Source organism: Carcharhinus amblyrhynchos, chromosome 8 (assembly GCF_965287045.1).
Source record: "Carcharhinus amblyrhynchos chromosome 8, sCarAmb.v2.hapA, whole genome shotgun sequence".
Classification (NCBI taxonomy): Eukaryota; Metazoa; Chordata; class Chondrichthyes; order Carcharhiniformes; family Carcharhinidae; genus Carcharhinus; species Carcharhinus amblyrhynchos.
Window position 1 is genome coordinate 42,751,358 of NC_137331.1, and position 19,933 is coordinate 42,771,290.

Below are 19,933 nucleotides of genomic sequence, written 5' to 3' on the forward strand. Positions count from 1 at the left end.
GCATGGTACATTGGGGAGACCATGCAGACACTACGACAACGGATGAATGAACATCGCTCGACAATCACCAGGCAAGATTGTTCCCTTCCTGTTGGCGAACACTTCAGTGGTCACGGGCATTCAGCCTCTGACCTTCGGGTAAGCATTCTCCAAGGCGGCCTTCACGACACACGACAGCGCAGAGTCGCTGAACAGAGACTGATAGCCAAGTTCCGCACACATGAGGACGGTCTCAACAGGGATCTTGGGTTCGTGTCGCACTATCTGTAACCCCCGTGACTTGCCCGGGTTTGCAAAACCTCACTTACTGTACTGTCTGGAGACAATACACATCTCTGTAACCTGTGATCAGTGCTCCTTCCACTGACATTGTCAGCCACTTCAGGTCTTGAACAGCAGGTTAGGTATAAGGATTCGCATTCTAATCAGTAATCTCTAAACTGTCTGTGCTTTATATGCTCTGTCTGAGGCCAGAACTCTCCATTCACCTGACGAAGGGGCTAACCCCGAAAGCTTGTGAGTCTATTATCAAATAAATCGGTTGGACTAAAACCTGGTGTTGTCAGACTTTTTACTGTGTTTACGCCAGTCAAACGCCGGCATACCCACATCACAAATTATATACATCAGTCATGTTGTACACTGAGTTGCTTCAACACAGTTACACTTATTATTTAGTCGGCATTAAGCTTCAGTCCAAGGGCATTCACATGGTTACTAGCCCTTTGGTGCACATTGGCTGACTCAGAGTGCATCTTGATCTTTGCAGAGAATGTGAATATCACTGCACCTTGTTATGACAAGTTGAAATGTTTTGTAATCATAGAATCATAGAAACCCTACAGTGCAAAGTGAGGCTGTTTGGTCCATCAAGACTGCAGAGACCCTGCAAAACACACCCACCCCTCTGACCTATTCCTCCAACTCAGCATATCCATCATAATTTATCCACCTAACTTCAGGGCAATTTAACATGGCCAATCCACCAAACCTGCACATCTTTGGACACTAAGGGACAATTTAGCATGACCAATTCACCTAACCTGCACATCTTTGGACACTAAGGCGCAATTTAACATGGCCAATTCACCTAACTTGCACATCTTTGGACACTAATGAGCAAATTAGCTTGGCCAATCCTCCTAACCTGCACATCATTGGATACTAATGGGCAATTTAGCATGGCCAATCCTCCTAACCCGCACATCTTTGGACAATAAGGGCAATTTAGCATGGCCAGTTCACCTAATCGGCACACCTTTGGACACCAAGTGGCAATATAGCATGGCCAATCCTCTGAATCTGCACATCTTTGGACACTAAGGGGCATTTTAGGGGCACTAATGGGCAATGTAGCATAGCCAATCCATCTAGCCTACACATCTTTGGACTTCTGTCAGATATTTTATGAACAATGTATATTTTTGGGTAAAAAATAGCTTCATACAGAACAAGCAAAAACCCCTAAGAGGAATGATTTTACTTACCAAATGAAATAGCCATTATGTTCTTATGTTGACAAAAGAGGTAAGAGATATCAAACTAAAGAAAAGAGTGTACCAAAATGTAAATAGTGTAGATCCTGGCGACTTGAAGAGACGTAAAGAGCAGCAAAGGGAGACAAAAGTGATAGTAAGAGCTACAAAAAGGGGATATGAAAATAAACTTGCGAGGACCATAAATATACTTTCACAGTTATATTAGAAGAGGAAGTGCGGTCAAAGATAATGTGGGCCCTCTACTGGGTAATGCTGCAGATGGAAATAAAGAAATGGCAGACTTGTTGAATGATGACCATGTGCCATATCTTACACAGTAAGAAGTCTCACAACACCAGGTTAAAGTCCAACAGGTTTATTTGATAGTAAATGCCACAAGCTTTCGGAACGCTGTTCCTTCGTCAGGTGAGTAGAGAGTTCTGATCAGAAACAGGGCATATAAAGCTATACACTGTTACAGAATACTGATTAGAATGTGAGTTTTTACAGCTAATTTGCTATTCAGGTCTTAAAGGTGCAGACAATGTGAGTGGAGATAGCATTAAGCATAGATTAAAGAGATGTGTATTGTCTCCAGACAGGACAGTAAGTGAAATGTTGCAAGTTCAGGCAAGTCATGGGGGTTACAGATAGGTGACATGAACCCAAGATCCCGGTTGAGGCCATCCTCATGTGTGCAGAACTTGGCTATCAGTTTCTGCTCAGCAGCCCTGCGTTGTCGTATGTTGTGAAGGTTACCTTGGAGGACGTTTACCCAAAGATCAAAGGCCGAATGCTCGTGACTGCTGAAATGTTCGCCAGCGGAAAGGGAACAGTTTTGCCAGGTGATTGTCAAGCGGTGTTCATTCATCTGCTGTCGTAGCGTCTGCATGGTCTCCCCAATGTACCATGCTTCGGGACTTCCTTTCCTGCAGCGTATTAGGTGGACAACATTGGCTGAGTTGCAAGATTATGTGCCGTGTACCTGGTGGATGGTGTTCTCACGTGAGATGATGGCATCCATGTTAATGATCCGGCATGTCTTGCAGAGGTTGCTGTGGCAAGGTTGTATGGTGTCGTGGTCACTGTTTTCCTGAAGACTGGGTAGTTTGCTGCAGACAATGGTCTGTTTGAGGTTGCGCGGTTGTTTGAAGGCAAGAAGTGGGGGTGTGGGGTTGGCCCTGGCGAGATGTTCATCTTCATCAATGACATGTTGAAGACACTGGAGAAACGTGCCAGATTGGTCAGTGGTCACGGGCATTCGGCCTTTGATCTTTGGGTAAACATTCTCCAAGGCGGCTTTCACGACATATGACAGTGCAGAGTCGCTGAACAGAAACTGATAACCAAGTTCCACACTCATGAGGACGGTCTCAACTGGGATCTTGGGTTTATGTCACACTATCTGTAACCCCCATGACTTGCCTGAACTTGCAACATCTCACTTACTGTCCTGTCTGGAGACAATACACATCTCTTTAACCTATGCTTAATGCTGTCTCCACTCACATTGTCTGCACCTTTAAGACTTGAAAAGCAGATTAGCTGCAAAGACTCACATTCAAATCAGTATTCTGTAAACTTTCTGTGCCTTTATTTGCCCTGTTTCTGATCAGAACTCTCCACTCACCTGACAAAGGAGCAGCGTTCTGAAAGCTTGGGGTGTTTACTATCAAATAAACCTGTTGGACTTTAACCTGGTGTTGTGAGACTTCTTACTGTGTTTACCCCAGTCCAACGCCGGCATCTCCACGCCATATCTTATAAACAGAGCAAGTGGATAATATACTTGGTATTCCAGGAAGGAAAACTAATAACAAATCAAGGACTGGAACTCACTAAAATTAACATAAGCAGTAAACAGTAAGAACACACTATTAGAAAGAAAAACACTGGTGCTAAATCCCCATTGTTTGATGGTTTCCATCCCAGGCTTTTAAAGGAAATAGGAGAGGAAATTGCAGATTCTTTTGCCACAATCTTTCAAAGCACTCACAATTCAGGAGTGTGCCTTTAAATGGATATTTGCAAATGTAACTCTACTGGTTACAAAAAGTAAGAGAGAGAAAAACAGCAAATTATAAACCTGTTGGTCTAACAGATGTTGTGGAAAGTTATTGGAACCCATAATTAAGGACAAAATGGCTAAGCACTTAGAGAAATTAGCCCTCATTAGGAAGAGCTAAAAGGGATAAAGGGCTGGTCATGACAAATAAACCCAATTGAAATTTTTGAGGAAGTAACGAAAGTAACAGGGGCCTATTTAGTTCATAGAATCCCGACAGTGCAGAAGGAGTCATTCGCCCCATCAAGCAAATCCATCAAACCCTCATATCTTTGGACGCTGAGAGTCAATTTAGCGTGACCAATCCAGCTAAGCTGCACAGCTTTGGAATGTGGAGGGAGACCGGAGCACCCAGAGGAAACTCACGCAGACATGGGGAGAATGTGCAAACTCCACACAGAGTCACCCAAGGCTGGAATTTAAACTGGATCCTTGGCACTGGGAGGCAGCAGTGCCAATCATTGTGCCACTGTGCTGCCTGTATCCTCTATATTTATTGATGACTTGGAAGTCATAAAGGGAATCATATATCTAAGTCTGCTGATGATGCAAGATTTGTTGGCAAGTAAATAGAAATGTCAAGTTACAAAGAGACATTGATAGTTTAAGATTTCAATGCAGGTAAGTGTGAGGTTATCCATTGTGAATGCAAAAAAGATAGTTCAAAGTGTTATTTACATAAGGAAGTAAGGCAGAAACAGCAGACATCAAGCAAACAAAGAGACTTAGTGGCCCATTCAATAAGTTACTAAAATATGGTCAGCCACAAAAGAATAATTAAAAAGGCTAATGGAAGATTAGCTTTTATAACTGGAGAGCTAGGAAGATCTTTTGCTGCAGTTGTACAAAGCCCTGATTCGACCACATCTGAACACAGTATCTAGGAAGTACATGTTGACCTTGCTAGGAGTGCAGTGCAGACTTATCAGAACATTACCACAGTTCCAAAGGTTAGATTATGAAGAGCGATCATTTAAACTAAGTTTATATTCCTTGGAATGCAGTAGGTTAAAATGTAATTCAATCAAGGCTTTTAGGATTTAGAAAAGAGTTTATCTGGTGGATGGAAACTTTTTCTGCTGATAAGGAGAGTCTAAAACAAATGGCCATAGGCTTCAAATCGGAACCAAGCCATTCAGAGAGAAGTTTGGAAATCTTTCTTCATACTCAAGCAGTAGATGCGAGTGAGTTAATCATTTTAAATATGAAATCAATATATTTTTGCTACGCAAATGTATAAAAGGATATGGACCCAGTGTAGGTGGATGGAGTTAAGATACAGATCAGCCATGATTTTGTTGAATGTTAGAACAGGTTTGTGGGGTTGAATTGCCATGTGTTCCTGTGGGATTGGTTTGTCTTCCTGATATATCTGGGATTGGGGAGACGCCTGTTTTATCTTTAATGTGGTGTCTCACTATTATAACTGTGTGATTGGGAAGTCTCCTTATTGTATCTGAAATTAGAGTTGCTCACTATTATTAGGTTTATTTATTAGTGTCACATGTAGGTTTACATTAACATTGCAATGAAGTCACTGTGAAAATTCACTGGCTGCCACACTCGGGTGTCTGTTCGGGTACACTGAGGGACAATTTGGCATGGCCAATCCACCTAACCAGCATACCCTTTGGACTGTGGGAGGGAACTGGAGCACCCAGTGGAAATCCATGCAGACATGGGAGAACATGTAGATTCCATACAGACAGTATCCCAAGCCGCGAATCGAACCTGGGTCTCAGGCGCTGTGAGGCAGCAGCACTAACCACTGTGCCACCGTGCCTCTTATGGATTGGATTGTTGACTTAACATACCCATGTGCTTGGGTTAGTTTTCTGCTATGTTCAATGCATTTGTGGGTATCTAATTTAGTTATATTAGTACATTAGTTATATTATGTTGGTTGTATTAGTTCTGTGGTCACCTCAGGGACTCTTGGATGGTTTGTTGCCTCCCGGGTGCCAGGGTAGGGATGTCTCTGATCACATGCACAGCATTCTGAAGTGGGAGGGTGATCAGTCAGATGTCATGATACACATTGGTACCAATGACGGAGGAAGGAAGAGCGAGGAAGTCCTGAAGAGTGAGGATAGAGAGCTTGGTAGGAAGTTAAAAAGCAGGACCCCACGGGTAGTAATCTCAGGATTGCTATCTGTGCCACGTGCCAGTGAGGGTAAGAATAGGATGCTCGGGTGGATGAATATGTGGCTGAGGAACTGGTGTAGGGGGCAAGGTTTCAGATTTCTAGATCATTGGGACCTCTTGGGGCAGGTGGGACCTGTACAAGAGAGACAGGTTGCACCTGAACTACGAGGGGACCAATATACTTGCAGGGAGGTTTGCTAGTGTTATTGGGGAGGGTTTAAACTAGATTTGCAGGGGGATGGGAATTAGAGTGCCAGAGCAGATAGTGGAGCGGGGATGAAAATAAATGATGTAAATAGGTCATGCAAAATCACAAATAGCATGGTTGTCTGTGGTGGTGATAATCTTCTGAGGTGTGTCTATTTCAATGCCAGGAGTATTGTGGGGAAGGCAGATGAGGTGAGGGTGTGGATTGACACGTGGAATTACAACATTATAGCCATTAGCGAAACTTGGCTACAGGAGGGGCAGGACTGGCAGCTCAATGTTCCAGGATTCCGATGTTTCAGGCAGAGAGATGAAGGGTTGGGGGGGGTAGGGGGGTGGCATTGCTAGTCAGGGAAAATGTCACAGCAGTACTCAGGCAGAACAAATTAGAGGGCTAGTCTACCGAGGCCATATGGGTGGAACTGAGAAACAGGAAAGGTATGACCACGTTAATGGGGTTGTATTATAGACCACCCAATAGTCAGAGAGAATTGGAGGAGCAAATCTGCAGAGATGTAGCAGACAACTGCAGGAAACATAAAGTTGTGATAGCAGGGGATTTTAATTTTTCACATTTGGATTGGGACTCACATACTGTCTAGATGGGTTGGATTTTGTAAAATGTGTTCAGGAAAATTTTCTAAATCAATATATAGAGGTACTAACCAGAGTGGATGCAATATTAGATCTCCTTTTGGGAAATGAGTTAGGACAAGTGACGAAAGTGTGTGTAGGGAACACTTTGGTTCCAGCGTTCATAATGCCACTAGTTTCAACTTGATCATGGGTAAAGATAGATCTGGTCCTTGGGTTGAGGTTTAAACTGGAAAAAGGCCAAATTTGAAGAAATGAGAAAGGATCTAAAAAGCGTGGATTGGGACAGGCTGTTCTCTGGCAAGGATGTGATTGGTAAGTGGGAGGCCTTCAAAGGAGAAATTTTGAGAGAGCAGATTTTGTATGTTCCTGTCAGGATTAAAAGCAAAGTGAATAAGAATAAGGAACCTTGGTTCTCAAGGGATATTGGAACTCTGATAAAGAAGAAGAGAGAGATGTATCACATGTATAGGCAACAGAGAACAAATAAGATGCTTGAGGAGTATAAAAAGTACAAGAAACTACTTAAGAAAGAAATCAGGAGGGCTAAAAGAAGGCATGAAGTTGCTTTGGCAGTCAAGGTGAAGGATAATCCTAAGAACTTCTACAGGTATATTAAGAGCAAAAGGATAGTAAGGGATAAAATTGGTCCGCTTGAAGAGCAGAGTGGTTGGCTATGTATGGAACCAAAAGAAATGGGGGAGATATTAAATGGGTTTTTTGCATCCGTATTTACTAAGGAAACTGGCATGGAGTCTATGGAAATAAGGCAAACAAGTAGGGAGGTCATGGAATCTGTACAGATTAAAGGGGAGGAGGTACTTGCTGTCTTGAGGCAAATCAGAGTAGATAAATCCCCAGGAGTGGACAGGGTATTCCCTCGGACCTTGAAGGAGACTAGTGTTGAAATTGCAGGGGTCCTGGCAGATATATTTAAAATGTCGGTATCCATGGGTGAGGTGCCGGATGATTGGAGGATAGCTCATGTTGTTCCGTTGTTTAAAAAAGGCTCAAAAAGTAATCCGGGAAATTACAGGCCTGTAAGTTTGACATCAGTCGTAGGTAAATTATTGGAAGGAGTACTAAGAGATAGGATCTATAAATACTTGGACAGACAGTGACTTATTAGGGAGAGTCAACATGGCTTTGTGCATGGTAGGTCATGTTTAACCAGTCTATTAGAGTTTTTCAAGGGGGTTACCAGGAAAGTGATGAAGGGAAGGCAGTGGATGTTGTCTACATAGAATTCAATAAGGCCTTTGACAAGGTCCCGCATGGGAGGTTAGTTAGGAAGGTTTAGTCGCTAGGTATGCATGGAGAGGTAGTAAATTGGATTAGACATTGGCTCAATGGAAGAAGCCAGAGAGTGGTAATGGAGGACTGCTTCTCTGAGTGGAGGCCTGTGACGAGTGGTGTGCCACCGAATTCAGTGCTGGGTCCATTGTTGTTTGTCATCTATATCAATGATCTGGATGATAATGTGGTAAATTGGATTAGCAAATTTGCTGATGATATAAAGATTGGAGGTGTAGTGGACTGTGAGGAAGGTTTTCAAAGCTTGCAGAGGGATTTGGACCAGCTAGAAAAATGGGCTGAAAAATGGCAGATGGAGTTTAATACAGACAAGTGTGAGATATTGCACTTTGGAAGGACAAACCAAGGTAAATGGTAGGACACTGAAGAGTGTAGTAGAACAGAGGAATCTGGGAATACAGATACATAATTCCCTAAAAGTGGCGTCACAGGTAGATAGGGTCATAAAGAGTGCTTTTGGTACATTGGCCTTTATAAATCAAAGTATTGAGTATAAGAGTTGGAATATTATGGGGAGGTTGTATAAGACATTGGTGAGGCTGAATTTAGAGTATTGTGTGCAGTTTTGGTCACCTAATTACAGGAGGGATATTAATAAGGTTGAAAGAATGCGGAGAAGGTTTACAAGGATGTTCCAGGACTTGAGAAACTGAGTTACAGAGGAAGGTTGAATAGGTTAGGACTTTATTCCCTGGAGCATAGAAGAATGAGGGGAGATTTGACAGAGCTGTATAAAATTATAATTGGTATAGATAGAGTGAATGCAAGCAGGCTTTTTCCACTGAGGCTAGGGGAGAACAAAACTAGAAGACATGGGTTAAGAGTGAAGGGGGAAAAGTTTAAAAGGAATATTGGGGGGGCTTCTTCACACAGAAAGTGGTGGGAGTGTGGAATGAGCTGCCAGATGAAGTGGTGAAAGCGGGCTCACTTTTAACATTTAAGAAAAACTTGGACAGGTACATGGATGAGAGGGGTGTGGAGGGATATGGTCCAGGCGCAGGTCAGTGGGACCAGGCAGAAAAATGGTTCAGCACAGCCAAGAAGGGCCAAAAGGCCTGTTTCTGTGCTGTAATGTTCTATGGTTCTGTGGTTCTAGTAAACTGCAGTGCAGTCCTGAGTTGTTTCAGTGCTTGAGTGGGCAAGAACACTTGTCTATCTTTGATCAGATTTATTCAGACATGTTTTTGCAGGTTCTGATTAAAAGTATTTGCCTAAGAAACTTCGTCATTTGAATAAAGGAAGAATTTTGCTCTTTTGGATTTGTAACTCCTCCTTCAGGATTGTCAAAATAAATATAAGAGCAAACAGACAGAAAACAATAGCAGGGACGGAGAGCAAACTGACTGAGAAGGTAGTGGTGTCTGGAGCAAATAGAAAAATGTGCTCACAAGCATTGGTGAGTATATTTCAATTACCTTTAACTATTGTGAGCTTATCCAAGCAGACACATTGATGAAAGGAAGAGAGTTAAAGTTTTTACAGATGTGAAGAATAGAAAAGAATAACAAAAGTCCATTAGAGGCAGAAACAAGAGAAATCATAATGGGAATAAGAAACGACAGCAACATTAAGCAAGTACAATATTTTGCAAGATAATAAAATAAAAGCAAATTACTTTTTTTTGAAGGGTAACCAAGAAGGTAGATGAGGCCAGTCTAGTTGATATTGTCTACATGGACTTTAGCAAGAATTTATATTTAGTAGAATTTACATTTTTCAACCAAAGTCAATCCACAATCTACTTTGACAAAGTACTGCATGGTAGGTTGTTGAATAAGGCTAAATCTCACAGCTAGCTAAATGGATACAAAATTGGCTTGATGACAGAAGACAGAGAGTGGTTGTAGAGAGGTGTTTTTCAAACGGGAGGCCTGTGATCAATGGAGTGCCTCAGGGATCAGTGCTGGGTCCACTGTTATTTGTCATTTATATTAATGACTTGGGTAAGAATTTAGGAGGCATGTTTAGTACGTTTGCAGATGATACCAAGATTGGCAGCATGGTGGACACTGAAGAAACTTATCTAAGATTGCAACGGAATCTTGATCGGTTGGGCCAGTGGGCTGATGAATGCCAGATGAAGTTTAATTTAGATAAATTTGAGGTGATGCATTTTGATAGATTGAACCAAGGCAGGGCTTACTCAGTTAATGGTAGGGCTTTGGGGAGAGTTACAGAACAAAGGGATCTCAGGGTACAGGTTCATAGCTCCTTGAAAGTGGAGTCACTGGTGGACAGAGTGGTGAAAAAGGCATTCAGCATGCTTGGTTAATTTGGTCAGAATGTTGAATACAGGAGTTGGGATGTCTTGTTGTAATTGTACAAGACATTGGTAAGGCCACACTTGGAATACTGTGTACAGTTCTGGTCAACCCATAATAGAAAGAATATTATTAAATTAGAAAGAGTGCAGAAAAGATTTACTAGGATGCCACTAGGAGTTGATGGTTTGAGTTATAAGGAGAGGCTGGATAGACTGGGACTTTCTTTCCTGGAGCGTAGGAGGCTGAGGGGTGATCTTATAGAGGTTTATAAAATATTGAGGGGGCATAGATCAGCGAGATAGTCAACATCTTTTCCCAAAGGTAGGGGAGTCTAAAACTAGAGAGTGTTGGATTAAGCTGAGAGGAGAAAGATACAAAAGGGTCTAGAGGGGCAATTTTTTCACACAGAGGGTGGTGAGTGTCTGGAACAAATTGCCAGAGATAGTAGTAGAAGCGGGTACTATTTTGTCTTTTAAAAAGCATTTCGACAGTTACATGGGTAAGAGGGACATGGGCCCCACACAGGCAATTGGGACTAGTTTAGTGGTTAAAAAAAAAGGGCAGCATGGACAAGTTATTTCCATGCTGTAAACTTCTATGACTCTACTACGGATGCTGAAATCTGAAACAAGAACAGAAAATGCTGGAGAAACTCAGCAGGTTTGACAGCATCTGTGGAGAGAGAATAGAGCTAATTTTTCAAGCCTGAATGATTCTTTGTCAGAGCTAGGAAGGAAATCTGCCATCCTTACCTGGTCTGGCCTACATGTGGCTCCAGATCCTAAAGTTCCTCTGAAATGGCTTAGAAAACCACTCAGTTCAAGGATATTTAGGAATGGGCAATAAATGCTGGATCAGACAGTAACATTCACATCCCCAGTTAGATGACACTATGGTTACAGTGCACAGTTTTGGTCTCTTGATCCAACAAAAGCTATGCTTACCATAGAGGTGATACAATGCACATTCACTGGACTGATTCCTGGAATTAGAGGGGCTATCTTATAAAGAGAAATTGGTAGACTAGGCTTTTCCCCTAAAGGTTAGATGAATCAGAAGTGATTTTAAACACATGTTGTAAAGGGGAAAAAAACAGAAAATGCTGGAAATCTCAGCAAGTCTGACAGCATCTGTGGAGAGAGAATGGAGCCAGTGTTTCGAGTCTGGATGACCCTTCATCAGAGTTCTGTTTGTTTCAGATTTCAGCATCCGCAGTATTTTGCTTTACATTATGTAAAGGGCTCGACAGGGTAGATGCTGCCAGAATGTTTCTCCTGACTGGGGAATCTACAACCAGAGATCACACTCTCAGGATAAGAGGTCAACCATTTAGAGCAAAGCTATGTAAGCTTGGTTGTTGAGTATATTGTAGACAGAGGTTTTTGGATAGTAAGGGAATTAAGAGATAAGGGGATAGTGGTACACTCTCTAAAAACCAGAGTTATCCAAAATCAGGACATTTTTAAAATGTGTCATACATCATTTTTTTTAGAATTAAAATTAACTTACCTGCTCAATTCAGCTAGGCACCGCATGGTGCTGAATTTGTCATCCCCTTCACCACTTGTGCAGCAGTCTAATCCAGTGCTCCAACCAAACCTTAATCCTATCTGATCCAAGTTGGCCTGATCTACCCTGTTCAACACCATTTGTGATTCCACAGACACTGAAGCAGTCTATGTCCAAATGCATCAAGACCTGGACAATATCCAGGCTTGGATTGACAAGTAGAAAGTAGCATTCTTGCCACACAAGTGCCAGGCAATGACCATCTCCAACAAGAGAGAACCTAACCATTGCCCTTTGACATTCAATGGCATTACCATCACTGAGTCCCCCACTATCAACATCCTGGGGGTTACTGTTGACCAGAAACTGAACTGGACCATCCAGATAAATATTGTGGCTACAAGAGCAGAATAGAGGCTAGAAACCCTTGGTGAGTAACTCAGCGCTTGACCTGACCACACCCTTCACCCTGAAAAGCCTACCCAACATTTGTTGATGACATGCAGATGAGTGGAAAAGCAAATTGCGTGGAGGGAGCAGAAAGTCTGCAGAGAGATCTGGATAGGCTGAGTGAGTGGGCGAGGACCTGACAGATGGAGTATTACGTTAACAAATGTGCAGTTATCCACTTTGGTAGAAATAATAGTAGGAGGGATTATTATTTAATGGGTGAAAAGCTGTAGCATGCTACAGTGCAGAGGGACCTGGGGGTCCCTGTGCACAAATCGCAAAAACTCAGTCTGCAGGTGCAGCAGGTGATCAAGAAGGTGAGGGGGATAGAATATAAAAGCAGGGAGGTCATGCTGCAACTGTACAGGGCACTGGTGAGGCTGCAACTGGAGTACTGTGTGCAGTTTTGGTCCCCGTATTTGCGAAAGGATATATTGGTCTTGGAGGGAGTACAGAGAAGGTTCACCAGGCTGATACCAGAGATGAGGGGGTTAGCTTATGAGGAGAGATTGAGTAGACTGGGCGTATACTCGTTAAGAGTTTAGAAGGCTGAGGGGGGATCTTATAGAGACATATAAGATAATGAAGGGGCTAGGTAGGGTAGAGATAGAGAGATTCTTCCCGCTTAGAAAGGAAAACAGAACTGGAGGGCACAGTCTCAAAATAAGGGGGGGGCACTTTAGAACGGAGTTGAGGAGGAACTTCTTCATTGAAGTGGTGGAGGCTACCTCGTTGAATATATTTAAGTCAAGGGTAGATAGATTCCTGATAGACAAGGGAATTAAGGGTTATGGGGAGAAAACAGGAAAGTGGAACTGATCCACTTCAGATCAGCCATGATCTTATTGAATGGCGAGGCAGGCTCGAAGGGCTAGATGGCCCACTCTTGCTCCTATTTCTTATGTTCTTATGTTCTTAACATTGACATAAGTCAGGAGTGTTGTGTAATACTCTCCACTTGCCTGGACGAGTGCAGTTCCAACAACACTCAAGAAACTCAACACCATCCAGGCCAAAGCAGCCTGCTTGATTGGCAATCCACCCACAAACACAGACTGACAGCAGTGTGTCGCATCTACCAGATATATTGTAGCAACTCCGCAGACAAAAACTTCCAAACCCACAACCTCTACAAGTTAGAAAGACGAGGGCAGAAAATGCTCAGGAATACCACCACCTTCAAGTTCCCCTCTGTTGCTGGTAAAATAATACCTCTGAGACAGTGAGTCAAAATACAGTGGTTTTTATTACAAAACTTTGGCGTCTTATTCCAGAATTTTGGGAGAAACTGGTTCCTAACAATGGATTACCAGACTTCTCATAGAACACAAACATAAGTGGGCATTTATACATTATGAGCTCCAGCAGGAATCATGATTCAAAGTTCCAATTCCTGCCAGACCTCCAGTTCTTCCTTCCTGGGTCGTGATGCAGCCCCAGAGTTAATCAGGAATTACAGTCCTGCAGTCAGGACACAGCATTATGCAGCAGTACCAGCATCCCTGTCTTTGAAGTTACTTGTGCGATCCTGGCTGTCCCAGCAGGACTCTTCCTGTTAAAAGCCAGTATCTTGATCTGCCATCGGCAGCTGTCAAAAGCCGGTATCATAAACTACCATCTGTGTAACGATGACTACTAACACAAATAGGTAGGATTTACAGACTCTACAAAATAACAGCCACATTAAACTATCTGTCCTTATAAAAATGAGAATTAAAGCATGTAAGACATGAACAAATAACTTATAGTAATGCTAGGATCAATATAAGCCTGGGAAGATCAGCCATGGTGAAGGGTTATGTTTGTTACATATTCTAGGTACAAAATCCATTAACCCTTTCCCTTCAGGTACAAAATGCATTCACCTTTTCCCTACTTCACCCTCCAAGCCACTCACTATCTTGACTTGGACATATATAGCTGTTATTTCACTTTCGCTGGGTCAAAATCCTGAAACTCCCTCCTTAACAGCACTGTGGGTGTACCTACACCTCAGGCACTGCAGCGGTTCAAGAACACAACTCAGCACCACTTTCCCAAGGGCAATTAGGGATGGCCAGTAAATGCTGGCCTAGACAGTGACACCTACATCCCATGAACATTAAAATAGTGCCTGACCCGAAATCTGGCAAAATCCAAAATCTACCACAGCCTCAGTCCCGAGCCAGCTGGTTTGAGAGCGTGCCTGTAGTACAGGAAGGTGAAGTTCGGGTAGAAGATCAGCTATGATCTTATGAATGAAGTGGCCTTGAAGAGTTGAATGGCCTAATCCTTCTCCTAATTTGTGTTCTAATAAAAGGGGAAAGGAAATTGTTATGGTGTGGTTCATGACCTCGACATCCCAGAGAACTTCACAAACAGTGAAGTACTTTCTGGGGTAATGTAAATATATTTTACAACTTCATTGTGCATTGAGTTGATCTCTCTTTCCCAGATGGTGTTAACTGCTTTCCTTGCAGTTGTTAACGCAAAACCATATAGGGAATTACCTTCAGATTGTAGAGATGAAGTTCCACTTCATTTGCTAAAGAAAAGGATCAGCATTACACATCCTTCGAGTATTTTGAAAGAGTTGGGAAGACATAACCAAAAGAAACAAAACAACTGCCCAGCATGGTCTCCTCAACTGCTGGCAAGTTCCCACATTGAGGATAGGTCATTCTCACCTTGGGGCTACAGGTAAGAAATCTGCTGGTAACAGCGATTTAGTATTGTGTTTTCTCTATGTGCAATTATCATACCTCAAAAAGCATGATAAGTCCATTGTTTCCAGATCCTAACATAAGTAGGTAATGTTTGACTTGATTTATTATTGTCAAATGTAATACTATAGTGAAAAGCAATGTTTCTTGCGCACTATACAGACAAAGCATACCATTCATAGGGAGGGAAAGGAGAGAGTGCAGAATGTAGTGTTACAGTCATTGCTGGAGTGTAAAGAAAGATCAACTTAGTGTGAGCTAGGTCCATTCAAAAGTCTGACAGCAGCAGAGAAGAAGCTGTCCTTGAGTCGGTTGGTATGTGCCCTCAAGACTTTTGTATCTTTTTCCCAGCAGAAGGAGGTGGAAGAGAGAATGTCCAGGGTGCATAGGGTCCTTAATTATGCTGGCTGCTTTGCCGAGGCAGCAGGAAGTGTAGACAGTCTCAGTGAGTAGAAGACTGGTTTGCATGATGGACTGATCATCTTTCATGGCCTTTTGAAGTTCCTTGCAGTCTTGGTTAGAGCAGGAGCCATAGCAAGCTATGAAACAACCAGAAAGAATGCTTTCTATAGTGCACCTGTAAATGTTGATGAGAGTTGTATTGGATATACTAAATTTCCTTAGTCTTCTGAGAAAGTAGAGGTGTTGGTGGGCTTAGTGTCAGTATGGGGTGGGGGGTGGGGAGAACCAAAATGGGTCGTTGGTGATCTGTGTGCAGCAGCATGTTAGACTAAACCGGAAGTTATAAATTAATACCTGGTGATCTGTGTGCAGCAGCATGTTAGACTAAACCGGAAGTTATAAATTAATACCTGTAGTGACCTGTTGCCTTTGCACCACCCTCTCCTCCTTAAACAACTTAGGACATGATCATATACAATTCTATGATAAGGGGATATTAGGACAATAACCACAAGCTTGGTCAAAGAGGGAGGTTTTAAACAGCATCTTACGGAGGTAAAAGAGAAGCAGAGAGTTTTAGAAGAGAAAACCTATGTCTTTTAACCAAGTTTTGCCTTTATTTCTCCAATAGCATTTTGATAAATTATCTTGGGACTTTTTTATGTTAACAGAATTATGCATTTGCATTTTAGCTAAAATGTATTAGCTTCAGGGTGGAAACGTACCAGAAATTCAGACATGGAAGTCATGTTGTCAGTTTATATTTTGAAAGATTTCCAGTATATTTAAGTTAATAGTCAATGCGCTTTAATTAATATAAAACATAGGAACAAAAATAGGCCATTCAGCCCTTCAATGCTGTTATATCCTTCATTCAGTTAGATCAAGGTTGACCTGTATCTTAACTCTTATCTGGACTGCTCTAACATGCCTTCCCAACAAGAATCTTTTAATCTCAGTTCTGAAATTTTAAATTAGCTCCCAGCCTCTACAGCCTTTAGGGGGGAGAGTTTTCCAGATTCCCACTCCCCTTTGAGTGATGAAGTGCTTCCTGAACAGCCTGGCTTGAACTTTAATGTTCTTGTTGTTCTGGACTCTCGACCAGCAGGAAGAGTTTCCTGTACTGAATCAGCTTACATTGTTAAACATCTCAAGTAAATCACTACTTCCAAACCCAAGGCGATGCAACCTGTCCCCATAACTTAACCCTTTATTTGAGTGAATCTGTACTGCTCACTTATTCCTGAGCTGTGATGCCCAGAGCTAAATACAGTTACTCTAGGTGGGGTCTGACCAAGACTCTCTTAGCTTTTTGTTTTAAATTTAAATGCTTTACACCAGATGTGTAGAAAATGTCTGTGGGGAAGATTACAGAATGCATATAGCTCATGAACTGAAATTAAAATATTTACACTTTAACAAATTCTGTCTTCCACTGGTTTAGGATTAATGAAGATCCTAAACGGATTCCTGAATCGATCCCCGAAGCAGTTTGTCTCTGTCGCGGCTGCATCAGCTTTAGTAAAATGAAACATACGCTGGATTATGCTTCAGTGCCTGTCACAACAACCATGCAGGTGTATTATCGCACATCCTGTGGAGGACACAAGTTCCGGTATGAAACTAAATGGATTGACATTGCTGTTGCCTGTACATGCATCTCTCCAAAGATGAGCTAACCAATATAAAGGCAAAATATTGCGGATGCTGGAATCTGAAATAAAAACAGAAAATGCTGGAGAAACTCAGCAGGTCTGACAGCATCTATGGAGAGAGAATAAACCAACGTTTCAAGTCTGGATGATTCTTAGTCTGCTGACGAAGAGTCAAGCAGACTTGAAACATTGGCCCTATTCGCTCTCCACGGATGCTGTCAGACCTGCTGAGTTTCTCCAGCAGTTTGTTTTTGTCTGGATTAACTAATCCATTGTCCACAGCAAATGTATCTTACTGTAATTGTATCAGTATTTGACAGAATAATTGTATTGCACCAAAATCCTCTGAGCTATGTTGCAATTTTCCACTGTTCCAAATTGGGCTGTTCTTAGGGGACAGACTTGCAAATCCCTCTATAGTAACTGGTCATTTTATAAAGATCTATATTTTTCAGAGAAACAGTGTACTTTTCATATTTTTGTTTTGGTTCCAAAGGAAAGTCCTAGAAGTGTTTTTACCCTCCCTCCCTCAGAATAATCTCCGCTAGCTCCACTCCTGCTGATATAGCTGTATTCCTCTAATTCTGCTCTCTTTTGCCACCCCAGGTTGAAGTACTCCATCATTGGCAGACATGTCTTCGGCTGCTTGGGCCTCATACTTCCCTTCCCAATCCCTTCCTCCTCTCCAACCTCATTTATGCTGCTCCTTAAAACCCATCTCTTTGACCAAACTTTTTGGCCACTGGTCCTTAATATCTTATTATGTGACTCAGCATAAAACTTTCTTTTATAAAGCTCCTGTGAAGCATCCTTGAGACATCGTATTAAGTTACTGATGCTATTTAAATAATGCTGGATAGATTGGGACTTTTTTCTCTGGAGCATAGAAAGCTTAGGGGTGATCTTATAGAGGTCTATAAAATATTGAAGGGCATAGATTAGCTAGATGGTCAATATTTTTTCCCAAAGGTAGGTGAGTCTAAAACTAGAGAGCATAGGTTTAAGGTGAGAGGGAAGAGATACAAAAGGGTCCAGAGGGACAATTTTTTCACACAGAGGGTGGTGAGTGTTTGGAACAAGCTGCCAGAGGTGGTAGTAGAGGCAGGTACAATTTGGTCTTTTAAAAAGCATTTAGACAGTTACATGGGTTTAGAGGGATGTGGGCCAAATGCAGGCAATTGGAACTAGCTTAGTGGTTAAAAAAGGGGCAGCATGGATAAGTTCAGCCAAAGGGCTTGTTTCTGTACTGTAAATCTCTATGACTCCATGATTTAACTACAAGCTATTGTTGTGAGCAATGCATTGATAAATGGAAAAGAACCAGAATAGGAAGATGCAAGGTGCACTCAATTTGAATTGAGTAAAGCACAAAGTAAAAGGAGGCAATGTTTCAACATATCAGCAGGAGGCTTAGGGATGATCTTATAGAGGTCTGTAAAATAATGAGGGGCGCAGATCAGCTATTTAGTCAATATCTTTTCCTAAAGTTTAGAGTCTAAAACTAGAGGGCATAGGTTTAAGGCGAGAGAGGAGATATACAAAAGGGTCCTGAGGGGCATTTTTTTTCACATAGAAGATGGTGAGTGTCTGAAACAACTGCCAAAAGTAGTAGTAGAGGTGGGTCTAATTATAGAGAGATATGGGCCAAATATGGGCATTTGGAACTAGCTTAGTGGTTTAAAAGGGGGCTGCATGGACAAGTTGGGCGAAGGGCCTTTTTCCATGTTGTAAATCTCTATGACTCCATGTCAAAATCTAAGAGATAGCAGGAAATTAGAAGACCTAGAAAAAACCGTTTCTACCTTTACAATTTTCTTTTGCTGCCTGTTTTAAAGTATACCCTAACAAAATACCAGACTGGTTGTGTATTTTTCTTGAGAGAGTTTGAATAACCTTTGCAGACAGAATAAGGAAGAGGGGAAGGAAAGAGGCTGCTTCAGCTAATAGATAATGGGGGAAGAAGAAAATCACAACCTGATAGAAAGAGAAATAAAATCCAAGTTACTTTTCATAGAACCATGCAGCTCAGAAGGCCATTCAGTCCTTTGTGCCTGTATTGGATCTTTGAGCTATCCAATTTGTCCCACTTCTGCTCTTTCCCCCTTTTCCTATGTATTCCTCTGTATTTATTGAATTCCCCTTTGGATATTACTTTTGAGTCAGCTTCCACCAACCACCCTTTGCCATGGCAGCATTTTTTCTCTCTCCCATGCCCTCAGATTCCTTTGCCAATCAACTTGACTTCATACAACTTTATATTAATGACCCATTGTGGACTTTGTCCTTGACAATTATCTTGTCTGGCACACCTTGAATCAATTTTTTTAAGTAGTTCCATACTTTGGTGGTGTTTGTACTTGCATTAAAAGCAAAACATCCAGAAAAATGTTTAGCTGTTGGAAAGGCTGATTGTGACTTGCACAATTACAGAGGCATTCACCTGGAGGCATAGTAAAAAACCTTAAATATTCTGATGAAGTCATAGGCTCCAAATGTTAACTCTGTTTCTCTCTCCATTATTTTCATTTCAAACCACAAATAAACTGACTCACCTGACATTAACAGCACTGTCAAACTACATCCCAACTTTCTCCTCTTTCCTGCTTCCAATTCCAAGGGATGGTAGCGCAGCTGTTACCCTACTAGTTAAGTAATTCAGAAGCCTGGACTAATGATCAGGCAACTGGTGAATTCAGTTAAAAACTACATCTGGAGTAAAAAACTTGTTTCGATAATGGCAACCATGAAACTAACATCCTTTAGGGAAGGAAATCTGCCTTCTTTACCTGGTCTGGCCTATATGTGACTCCAGACCCACAGCAACTTGGCTGATTTTTAACTGTCCTCTGAAATAGCATTGCTAACAACTCAGTTCAAAGGGAGGTATGGTGGCACAGTGATTGGCACTGCTGCCTCACAGTGCCAAGGATCTGGGTTCGATTCCCGGTCTGGCTCACTGCGTGTGGAGTTTGCACGTTCTTCCCAAGTGGAGTTGGCACGTTCTTCGTAGGAATAACAGATGTGTGTAGGAATAACAGATGTGTAGTAGGAATAACAGATGTGTCGAGTATAGGGCTAACAGGAGGACTCTGAATAGTGTGGATGAACAGAGGGATCTAGGTGTATGTGTACATAGATCCCTGAAAGT

At 42.0% G+C, this 19,933-nt stretch overlaps 1 protein-coding gene across 2 annotated transcripts; it reads left to right on the forward strand.

Annotated features, from left to right (window-relative positions):
• Positions 1-9,008: 9,008 nt before the first annotated feature.
• On the forward strand, positions 9,009-19,933 carry LOC145346975 (interleukin-17C-like). Of its 2 annotated transcripts, XM_080194854.1 has the most exons (4): positions 9,009-9,199; positions 14,461-14,705; positions 16,575-16,745; positions 17,392-19,933. In XM_080194854.1, the coding sequence occupies exons 1-4, from the start codon at positions 9,182-9,184 to the stop codon at positions 17,561-17,563; spliced, it is 606 nt and encodes a 201-aa protein (XP_080050980.1). In that variant the 5' UTR covers positions 9,009-9,181; the 3' UTR covers positions 17,564-19,933. The 2 variants fall into 2 exon arrangements, with proteins under 2 accessions (XP_080050980.1, XP_080050981.1); XM_080194855.1 differs by lacking the exon at positions 17,392-19,933 and having other exon boundaries at positions 16,575-16,879.